General features: G+C 43.3%; 1 protein-coding gene across 1 annotated transcript; it reads left to right on the forward strand.

Moving 5' to 3' along the window:
- The first annotated feature begins 699 nt into the window (after window positions 1-699).
- On the forward strand, window positions 700-9,429 carry LOC106909152 (NLR family CARD domain-containing protein 3-like). Its single transcript, XM_088011162.1, has 10 exons — window positions 700-879; window positions 1,626-1,757; window positions 1,911-2,030; window positions 2,332-2,410; window positions 2,571-2,799; window positions 2,943-4,734; window positions 5,160-5,333; window positions 5,652-5,825; window positions 8,353-8,399; window positions 8,547-9,429. Exons 2-10 carry the CDS (start codon window positions 1,669-1,671, stop codon window positions 9,068-9,070), a joined length of 3,228 nt encoding a protein of 1,075 aa, XP_087867288.1. The 5' UTR covers window positions 700-879; window positions 1,626-1,668; the 3' UTR covers window positions 9,071-9,429.
- The last annotated feature ends 2,609 nt before the right edge of the window (window positions 9,430-12,038 follow it).

The raw sequence follows: 12,038 nt of genomic DNA on the forward strand, positions 1-12,038 counted from the left end.
CAGGCCCCTGTATGGAATAAAGAAACAAATCAAATCAATCAAATCAATCAAATCAAGATGCCCAGCATATTTCCTGCAGTTGAGTAGATATGGCACAGTTTGCTGTCTCCATTGGTAGATTGTTTGGAAAACTGAGAGCATCAATTCACTGGATTGAACTGGAGATTAATAAATGATTTGAAAATCCATCCATCCATCCATTTTCTTTACACCCTTGTCCCTTAGTGGGGTCAGGAGGGTTGCTGGTACCCATCTCCATCTAACGTTCCGGGCGAGAGGCAGGGCCACCCTGGACAGGTCGCCAGTCTGTCGCAGGGCATAGTTTTGAAAATAAATATTAAATTTGAAAACTAAATTTTTAATTTGGAAAATAATTTATTTTATTTAGTTTGTAAATTTAGAATGCAAATATTTAGTTTGTATGCATTTCCACATTTTTTATGTGTTAAGCTAAATGAACTAAAATACTAATGTTAATGTTTTTGCAATACTCAGTACAGTCATGACCAAAGGTAAGTAAACGTATTGTCATCAGAACTCCTCTCTTTCCTCTTGAAGACTTTATAAACCCGCCTTTCATTTCACTGAAGACTGAGGCCTTCTACTTCCTGGTTCTACTACTCTGAAGAAACTACAGATCGGATGAGCTGTGATGTCATCAGTTACGTAATATCCGCCACATTTGCTTTCGCTTTCGGTTTGAATCCACCTGCTAAAGTCTGGCCTCAGCCCGGATGTTTGGTCTCAGTTTGTTCAGTTGTTCTTCTTCAGCTCTTTGGATCATTTGAACAAGCTGTTGTAGGTTTGCTTTGTTTTCTACTTGGACTTTGTCTTCAGGAACTTTCCTTCTTTTTCTGCTCTCTGATGTTTGGAGAACAGGTACACTCCTAATCTCTGCTTTAAATTTCAACTCTCTGCTGTATATAAATTAATCTGCAGTACTACTAGATTAATGATGAACTAGAATAAACATGAAGAACAGCTGATGCTTCTTTGTTTTCTTTGCTAAACAAACTGCTTCATGATTTTATTTCCAGGAAACAAACTCTGGTCTGGACTGCTAAAGTCTGAAACAGTTTCCTGTTGCTTCGTTTCAAAATATTATATTACTATACTTATAAAATATCCATGTTGAATTGTGTTCATTTCAGTCAGATTGTTAAAGATTTAACTTTGATGCAGTAAATAATCCACTTAATATTTATATTTATATTAATAATTACCTAAGTAAAATACTTCTTGTTCAGAGTGAATCAGTGTATCAGTGAATGTAAATGTTGCTCCATGTCTCCATCTAGTGGACTGATAGTAGAAGTGCAGGTTGAATCAGTGAATGTAAATGTTGCTCCATGTCTCCATCTAGTGGACTGATAGTAGAAGTTCAGGTTGAGCCAGTGAATGTAAATGTTGCTCCATGTCTCCATCTAGTGGACTGATAGTAGAAGTGCAGCAGCTGATGCAGCTTCCTCTGCCTCTCTGCTGTCTGACTGCATTCACCTGACACTGATATGAAGCAGAGAAGAAGAGCCAATCAGAGGAGGAGCAGCTGATCTTTTTCCAGCACTAATGATGTAAAGGATGATCAGAGTTGATGTGCAGATGAATGATGTGTGTTTCCTCTGCAGGTGAAGCTAGAAAGTGTGTGTGAGCTGATGTGAATTCAGCAGCATGGATCAGTGTGAGGACAGAGAGGAGGGAGTCCCTCCCTCTAAAACCACTCTGTGTGGGGAAGATGAGAGCCAGAGCAAAGGTCAGAGGTGAGGTCACCATCTCTAACTGTCCACAGCCCTTTTCACACAGCGTTCACTATATCAGGCCAAAACAGACGTGGTGATGAAGCTGCTGCTGCTCCTCTTTGCTGCTTCATCCAGACTGAACAGATTCAGTTTTAATCATCATGTTTCTGTCAGGATCCATCAGAGACTCAGACCAGAACCAGAACCAGGACCCAGCTGTGTGTCCTTTAAGAGCGACAAGTCAAAAAGTCATCCCATCCTCTTTAAATCTCCTGGATCTCCACCATCAGAGAGGTGAGCTGTTTCTAACTGCTGTAACAGTGGAAACTGAACCAGTAAGAACTCAGATGATCCCAGTGATATTTTCAGAGAGGTTTGATCCATTATCTAAATCAGCTGCTCTGTTCTAATGATGGGTGGTGATGATGATGATGATGATGATGATGATGATGATGATGATGATGTTCTGCTGCTTCCTGGCTCCAAGTCAGACTAACAGTGGGACACATTTCCACCACCATCTTAGTGATTTTCTCTGTGAATCCTGCTGGATGAATATTTCCTGCCTTCCTGATTGTTCCTGGTTCCTCCACAGAGTGGACCAGCAGAGCTCAGAGGTTCCCAGTGGTCCGTCTGCCCAGCAGCATCAGACACAGCTGGACTCCATATTTATGGTCTGTACATGAACAAGAACTACTTTTCCATGGTTCTGTTCACAGTCGTCTCCATGCTGCACTTTGTAGACCAGAGGACTGTCAGTCTGTCCAACATCCATCTGGTGTTTGGCTCCATGATTTCAGTCTGATGTTTCCGTCATCTATTATTCTGTTCCAGCTGCTGGAGGAAAACATTGTCACTTTTGTGAAGAACGAGCTGAAGAAGATCCACAAGGTTCTGAGTCCAGATTACCCAGAATGCTCAGAGAGTCAGAGAGAGGATGATGAGATGTTGAGAGGTGATGATGAAGAGCAGAGGAGGAGCAGCAGAGAGGCAGCGATGAAGATCACACTGAACTTCCTGAGGAGGATGAAGCAGGAGGAGCTGGCTGACCGTCTGCAGAGCAGTAAGAGGATTTCTACAAAGGTTTGACCTGATGGATAAATGACACATTTACTGATGTCTGAAGAAATGGAATCACATTTATTTAAATCATCTTCAGGAGACAATTTTGTTTTGTTAGTGATTTTAATTTTTGTGTTATTTTAGAACATCCTGTTGCTGTTTGTCAACATCAACTTAAATGTGGTCTGAAGAAGAAGTTCCAGTCTGTGTTTGAGGGGATTGCTAAAGCAGGAAGTCCAACCCTTCTGAACCAGATCTACACAGAGCTCTACATCACAGAGGGAGGGACTGGAGAGGTCAATGATGAACATGAGGTCAGACAGATTGAAGCAGCATCCAGGAAACCACACAGACCAGAAGCAACAATCAGACAAGAAGACATCTTTAAAGTCCCACCTGGAAGAGATCAACCAATCAGAACAGTGATGACAAAGGGAGTGGCTGGCATTGGGAAAACAGTCTTAACACAGAAGTTCACTTTGGACTGGGCTGAAGACAAAGCCCACCAGAACATCCACTTCATATTTCCATTCACCTTCAGAGAGCTGAATGTGCTGAGAGAGAAAAAGTTCAGCTTGGTGGAACTTGTTCATCACTTCTTTACTGAAACCAAAGGAATCTGCAGCTTTGAACACTTCCAGGTTCTGTTCATCTTTGATGGCCTGGATGAGAGTCGACTTCCTCTGGACTTCCACAACAAGGAGATCCTGACTGATGCTACAGAGTCCAGCTCAGTGGATGTTCTGCTGACAAACCTCATCAGGGGGAAACTGCTTCCCTCTGCTCTCCTCTGGATAACCACACGACCTGCAGCAGCCAATCAGATCCCTCCTCAGTGTGTTGGCATGGTGACAGAGGTCAGAGGGTTCAATGTCCCCCAGAAGGAGGAGTACTTCAGGAAGAGATTCAGAGATGAGCAGCAGGCCAGCAGGATCATCTCCCACATGAAGACGTCACGAAGCCTCCACATCATGTGCCACATCCCAGTCTTCTGCTGGATCACTGCTACAGTTCTGGAGGATGTGTTGGAGACCAGAGAGGGAGGAGAGCTGCCCAGAACCCTGACTGAGATGTACATCCACTTCCTGGTGGTTCAGGCCAAAGTGAAGAAGGTCAAGTATGATGGAGGAGCTGAAACAGATCCACACTGGAGTCCAGAGAGCAGGAAGATGATCGAGTCTCTGGGAAAACTGGCTTTTGATCAGCTGCAGAAAGGAAACCTGATCTTCTATGGATCAGACCTGACAGAGTGTGGCATCGATATCAGAGCAGCCTCAGTGTACTCAGGAGTGTTCACACAGATCTTTAGAGAGGAGAGAGGGCTGTACCAGGACAAGGTGTTCTGCTTCGTCCATCTGAGTGTTCAGGAGTTTCTGGCTGCTCTTCATGTTCATCTGACCTTCATCAACTCTGGAGTCAACCTGATGGAAGAAACACAAACATCTAAAAAATCTTCATTATTTAATAAACCTAAACTAAAGTCTGTCCATCAGAGAGCTGTTGACCAGGCCTTACAGAGTCCAAATGGACACCTGGACTTGTTCCTCCGTTTCCTCCTGGGACTTTCACTGCAGACCAATCAGAGACTCCTACAAGGTCTGCTGACACAGACAGGAAGTAGCTCACAGACCAATCAGGAAACAGTTCAGTACATCAAGAAGAAGATCAGAAAGAATGTGTCTGCAGAGAAAAGCATCAATCTGTTCCACTGTCTGAATGAACTGAATGATCGTTCTCTAGTGGAGGAGATCCAACAGTCTCTGAGTTCAGGAAGTCTCTCCACAGATGAACTGTCTCCTGCTCAGTGGTCAGCTCTGGGTTTCATCTTAGTGTCATCAGGAAAAGATCTGGATGTGTTTGACCTGAAGAAATACTCTGCTTCAGAGGAGGCTCTTCTGAGGCTGCTGCCAGTGGTTAAAGCCTCCAACAAAGCTCTGTAAGGACACATTGTTACTGCAGGTATTTTTGATAGAAATCTGTTGATGGTGAGATAAATATTGATCTATGTTGTTTCAGTTTATGTCTTGGTGCATTGTCCCTAATGTCACGTTATCGCAGTCCACAAGTAGAAGAGAAACAAAGGTCCTTCAGTTGTTGGTCATGATGTTACATATTCAGTCTGCAAAACTCCTCCTTTTTCTAAATCGGAAGCTGGATTATTTCAGTTCATGGTAGAATTTAATAGTTCTCTTGACAGTCTGCCTGTTGCCTGTAGTTCAGTATTTCAATTCTGGAGAACAAACAACTTCACAAGAAAGAGTAATATAAAGATTTGTAAAATAAAAGTAGTTTCAATATTTCCAAGAAGAACAATGTTCCTCTTGAACATTATTCAACTAATTTTCCTCCCTGTCTCCTCAGACTGAGTGGCTGTAACCTCTCAGAGAGAAGCTGTGAAGCTCTGTCCTCAGTTCTCAGCTCCCAGTCCTCCAGTCTCAGAGAACTGGACCTGAGTAACAACAACCTGCAGGATTCAGGAGTGAAGCTTCTCTCTGCTGGACTGAAGAGTCCAAACTGCAACCTGGAAACTCTCAGGTAACTCTGGGCTCTTGACAAATTGTTGCATCTTAGGTGCAAAATGATGAATTATTACAGATCCAGCAGTTGCTTGGCTTTCTTATTTATTCCACATGTTACAAACCCATCCATCCATCCATCCATCCATCCATCCATCCATCCATCCATCCATCCATCCATCCATCCATCCATCCATCCATCCATCCATCCATCCATCCATCCATCCATCCATCCATCCATCCATCCATCCATCCATCCATCCATCCGTCAGTGTCCAGTTCAGACCTTGGGCTCTCCCTCAATGTTCTCATCATGTGATGAATTGTGTGTCTGCAGCTTATCAGGCTGTTTGGTCTCAGAGGAAGGCTGTGCTTCTCTGGCCTCAGCTCTGACCTTTAACCCCTCCCATCTGAAAGAGTTGGACCTGAGCTACAATCATCCAGGAAACTCAGGAGTGAAGCTGCTGTCGGCTGGACTGAAGGATCCAGACTGGAGACTGGAAGCTCTCAGGTATGGAGGAACCTGCTGCAGGAGCAGAGAAGGTCTGATAGTGTAATGATTTGTTTTTTCCGTGTATTCATTTAAGTTTCTGTGTTCTGTTGATTCTCTGTGTTGTCCCGTCTACCCCTTGATTGTTTACAACTCTCCCTTGTTTCCCCTGATTGTCTCCCTGTATATTTAATCCCACCTGTGTTCCCTGCTCCTTGTCAGATCCTCGTCCCATCTTTCTCTTGTGTTTACTGTCAGTTATCATTTGATTTACCAGTTGCTACCAGACTCAGAGCTTTTGTCACTGCTCATCTGTGCTGCCTGGATTTTGTTAATTTCATTCATTAAAACCTTCATCATTTACTTCTTATCCTGGGTCCAACCACGTTTCTACCTCACCACCACAAACTGCAAATCATGACAGATAGAGGAGGAAGAGGGAGAAATATCTGTAGGAGCCATTTATACATTTTTGAAACTTCATACAAAATGTTATTTTGTGTTTACATAAGTTTCATTTGTTACTCTGCTATTTGAAAAAGATAAGCATCTGTAATTGTTTAATCTTATTACATGGTGCCTTTTGTTTGGTTATTGACTAATTAGTTTATGAAAGATGAAAGCACTTATTCATTGTAGAAGTCCGGCACCTTGAGAGTAACACAGTCTTTTGACCATCGCTTTCTTTTTGTTTTGAATCTGTTTGTTATTTTTATTTCCTTTTAAGTCCAGTAAAGACTTAATGATAACCGTCGGATTCAAGACCTCTTTTTTTCAGAAGAAATGTGTCGTTTACAAAGGAGCTTTAAGAGGCCAGACTAGTGAGAGCTTGCTGCACTTGCAATGTCTTTAGTCAGTCTTCTGGAAAACATTTAGATTGAAGCTAAATATTAATTTTCTAATTAAATATATAGTTTGGAACCATGATAATTAGAATGAATAACATGGTGAAAATATGACTTGACATTCTCAAACTCATTTTATCTCTTGGGACAGTTAAAAAACTCAAAGTATTGCTATCAATTTTCACTGTGTAACTTTGCAAATCAATCAATCAATCAATCAATCAAATTTTATTTGTATAGCACATTTCAGCAGCAAGGCATTTCAACGTGCTTTACAGCATTAAACACAAAATCACAGTCATGCAACATTGAATAAACAATCAAAAACATTACATTTCCTACCGAGTCAAAGTTCTGCTCTTCAAATCTGTTGATTTGAAGGGCAGAGGGAAAAAAAGGGCAGAAAAAAAAGAAACCGCGGGCGGGACTCCAACCCGCACCCCTTTTCAACAGCGTGGGGACTCTAATCTGCACCCCTTTTCTCCCTATCGCTTGAACCCCGGTTGGGATTCAAATCCCAATTGTTGCTTATGTCCCATAAGCAACTCTAAGCAGGTGGTTTTTAAGTCGAGATTCAAAGGCAATAAGTATCCAGTGAAAAACTGTACAAAACCTGGTGCTGAATGAACCTGGGAAACCAACCCATCTACTGGATGAGACAAAATCTGTTTGAAACTGTTTCTTATCAGAGTTCTGTTTGTCTCTGTCTTCACACACCAGGAGCATCGTAGGGTGGGGGGGGCTTCCACTGACAGATCTACAAGAATGTGACTGGCTGATGGACAGGCAGTCAAAAATATGCAGATTAATATTATCAAGATGCAGATATTGGTATTGAAATGTTTTGGCTGAGAGGAAAATGTAAATTTTAGAATAAGTAGAAAGGTTTCAGCAGGGTCGCAACTACATATTTTTCAGGTGGATGCGAAAACATAAATCGACACGTGAAAGGTAAAACTTGCTACATTTACATGTGCGCGAGGTGAAGGAGCATAAGGGCGCGCTGAAATGTATGCGAAGACATCATCGGCGTGCCGCCCCCTCCAGACGGGGTTTTGACGCCCCCTCTGGTGCAGCGCCCCTATGCGCTGCATACCTACTTTATGCACCACTGGGTTTCAGTTACATTAAGAAAGACAGAACTTCACAACTCACAGAAATGGATAATTATAGGTGTAAGAGTGTTGCCAAGTTTTGGATTTGAAAATACTGGAAACTTGTAATCATCCACTGCTACAGCGAGAACAAGGGGGGAGGGCACAGCGTACCATCAGAGCGCGGGGAGGTGTGAAAGTTGGGTCATGTGGGGAGGTTTAGGTGGGAAGGTCAGGGAGGTTAGCGTTTAGCTTGCCTTCTTCATAAAGAGACCAAACTTTTGCATGTACTCCAAACTGTTCAAGAACAGCAGCTGATTTAATTTGGGTATACCTTTTCAGGTGTTTTTGGTTATTTTGGGGGCGAGAATAAAGAGGATAATGAATATGTTCAGATTCAAACGTCTTCAAATTGTCATATCACTCATTCCGGAGTCTGAGGAGTTCAGTAGTTAGATTTCCATGATGATCTACAGAGGACATAAAGGACTTTAAAACAGTGTTGGACTGTTCCTGTCTCAGTGGAGGACAATGTGTGTCTGAGAGACATGTAATGTCCATGTTTGCTGCTGAAAGAGACTGATGGTCTGACCCCCCTCCTCCTTTCAGGGTGGAGCCTGCTGGACGCCGATTCTTGACACCAGGTCTGAGGAAGTGTAAGTGTGTTTTTCATCTGATTCATGACAACAAAGCAGCTCACATTCAACCATCTTCAAACTGTCACATCACTCATTCAGGATCATCATCAAAGATCAATAAATGATCAATAACTGCAGCTGGATTGTGTTTGTTCTCTCCATCAGATTCCTGTCAACTCACCATCGACACAAACACAGTGAGCAGAAACCTCAAACTGTCTGAAGACAACAGGAAGGTGACATGGGAGGAGCTTCAGTCATATCCTGATCATCCAGACAGATTTGATCAGACTCAGCTGCTGTGTAGAACTGGTCTGACTGGTCGCTGTTACTGGGAGGTCGAGTGGAGAGGAAGAGTTGATATATCAGTGAGTTACAGAAGAATCAGGAGGAAAGGAGACAGTAGAGAATCTAGGTTTGGATGGAATGATCATTCCTGGAGGATGAGCTGCTCTGATGATGACGGTTTCTCTGTCTGTCACAACAACAGAGCAACTCGTCTCTCCTCCTCCGTCTCTCACAGAGTATCAGTGTATGTGGACTGTCCTGCTGGCATTCTGTCCTTCTACAGAGTCTCCTCTGACTCACTGATCCTCCTCCACACCTTCAACACCACATTCACTGAACCTCTTATTCCTGGATTTGGGTCCTGGAGGACCTGGCCTGGTTCCTCAGTGTTTCTGCTCTGAGTTGAGTCTAAAGATTTTCCTCCTGTTAGAAAAACTCTCTCATTGCTTAAGAGTTCAGTCTCTACATGTCTGTTTCATTCAGAAACATGTTTTCATGGATCCAGGATGTTGAGGATTATTCCAGGATCCATGTTTTTTTCTGTTTCCAAAGATTCTCGATGTATGTCAGGATGTTGTGTTCCTCCTTTCATTGGTCATTCCTGATTTCTTTGAATTTACAGCAGTCTTTCTCCTTGGACATTTTCTGTTTCTATCAGCTCCTTTTTTTAAAAATATGTCTTAGATTCAAATTCTACATTTTCCTTTTTGCTGCAGTTATGCTTTATGTTTTTCAGCAAATAATAAACACATTTCTGTCATGTTTGAAGCTACCCCCTTGATCCACATGCAAAACACAAATAGGAGACAGGAAAAATCAGATATTGTTTATTTTTAATCTTTGTGTGTGTGAGGTCTGAGGCAAATATAATGGTACAAGTTTTACGTGTGTGGGGTTGGTTGGGCCCCATTTCCACATACAAGGGTTAACAGATCAATGAATGTGTGATTCTTGTCCTGGGACCACTGGATCGGGATCGTCTGAGTTCTGAAAGCAGGGAAGATGAGAGGTAAGTGGACCATTAGAAATTAAACTGAAATGAATACTGAACAGTCTTACTGAATGAGATGAGGTCCCAATCCAGTGTCCCAACCCAAAGGTATTTCTAAAAGTCATGAGAAATATGAATGAGGAATAGGGCATAAGTACTGTTAAAGCATCTAGAGAAAACCTCACCATCCCAGCTGGTCCGATGAATATGGTGAAGTGCTGTACACAAGCTGGCCCGGTCGCAGGTCAGCAAGGAGTCCTGTTTGAACCTCTGTCCCAGTCACAGCTACCAGAAGGATTAAGGGTTAATGAAGGAATAGTGTGCCTACAGCAGAGTTCCTGGTCCTGCTTTAGAATCCCAGTGAACAATGATACTGCTCATGAAGAATGCTCATGGAAGAATCAAGCCGCCTGCTCACTGCATTTATCACGCCATGGGGTCTGTATGAATGGATGAGAATACCATTTGGATTATCATCAGCACCAGCAGAGTGTCAGAGGTCCATGGAAGAGTGCCTGGCTGGGCTACGTGATGAGATTTGTTTGCCTTACCTGGATGACAATTTGTTGCACTCTAAAACATTTGAAGACCACTTGAATCACTTGAATTACCAGGAAACAGTGGTCAAGCTGACACCGAGAAAATGTGACATCTTTAGGAACCAAGTGAGATTTCTTGAAAAGCTGGAAACAAAAGATGGATACACATCCATCTGATCCTGCAGATATTGTTCCTGTGCAGGCTTTGAGAGAGAGAAAAACATCCACAGTGGGAGGACTGAGAAAATTATTGGGATTTATCTCCTACTATCGCAGTTACATCCCAAACTTCTCCTGCAAAGCTAAGCCTCTTTATGATCTTCTGTCCTCGAGCCCTGAGAAAAAGGGAAAAGGAAAACACAAAAAGTGAGGTGTAGGGAAACAAAATCAGAACAGTGGGCAGTTACCATCATCACATGGTCAACAAAACATGTATGCAGTTGTTTGAAACGAAAGTGGCCAAATAAACCCGCTTGAGCCCCTCTTACCAATATCATCACTACATACCCATTTGAGTTAGTCTCCATTGATTTTTTACATCTGGAGAAATGCAGTGGTGAGTATGAGTACAACCTTGTAGTGATGGACCATTTCACATGGTTTGCTCAGGCTTATCCCTGCAAAGCTGCACCATGACCGGGGGAAGGAGTTTGAAAACAAACTATTCTCCTCACTAGAAGTTCAGTGGGGTCAACGGGTCAAGAACAACGCCATACCATCCGCAGGGGAACGACCAGGTTGAAAGGTTCAACAGGACACTTCTTGCTATGTCCTGTTTCTGGAATATTCCAGAAATTGAGAAAAAAGACTGGAAATATTCTCTACCAAAAGTGGTCCATGCATACAATTGCACATGTAGTGAAGCTAATGGTTATGCTCCCTACTTCCTCTTATTTGGTCGTCAGTCCCGGCTCCCCATTGATCTCATATTTGGTCTCAGTGAAAAGGACCAAAACTCTTCTCACCAGGACTATGCAGAAAAATGAAGGACAAGGATGAGTGAAGCCTATCAGTTGGCATCCAGAACAGCCAGTAAGCAGGCGATGAGAGGGAAGGCTCACTATGATAGGAAACTGTATCTAGGAGAGTTGTATCCAGAAGGTAGGACCAGGAAAATTGAGAGCATTCTGAGAAGATAAAGTGCCAGAAATTAAGAAATTTCTGGCATTCCTGCAACATTTTATAAAACTATGACCCTCTAACATTAATGTTGAAGGTCAAGTGTTTGGTCAGAGACATCAGAATGCGAGACGGCGACAACAGCAGCTGGCCCCTCTCCTCTTCAGGCTCGGACTCAACATAAAGGTGATAAATGTCTCTGCTCAGGTTCATGGGACTGGAGGAAAACATTCATGTGGATCAACGTTCAGCCTGGAGGCAACAGGAACCAAACAGCTGAAATGAAACGTTTATGCTTTCAGTTAAAACCACATCCTGTCTGGACACACACACACACACACACACACGCACGCACACATGCACGCATGCATGCACGCCCGCACACACGCACACACACACACACACACACACACACGCACGCACGCACGCCCGCACGCACGCACGCACGCACGCCCGCACACACGCACACACACACACACACACACGCACGCCCGCACGCACACACACACACACACACACACACACACACGCACGCACGCACGCACGCACGCACGCACGCACGCACGCCCGCACACACGCACGCACACACACGCACGCATGCACGCACGCCCGCACACACGCACACACACACACACACACGTTTGTGTTGCTATCTTTGTGGGGACTTTCCATTGACTTCCATTCATTTCTACAGCCTAAACCTGACCTTTACCCTTTTCC

This window comes from Poecilia mexicana, unplaced genomic scaffold (genome assembly GCF_051168715.1).
Source record: "Poecilia mexicana isolate PSO_F unplaced genomic scaffold, ASM5116871v1 scaffold_12, whole genome shotgun sequence".
NCBI classification, from domain to species: domain Eukaryota; kingdom Metazoa; phylum Chordata; class Actinopteri; order Cyprinodontiformes; family Poeciliidae; genus Poecilia; species Poecilia mexicana.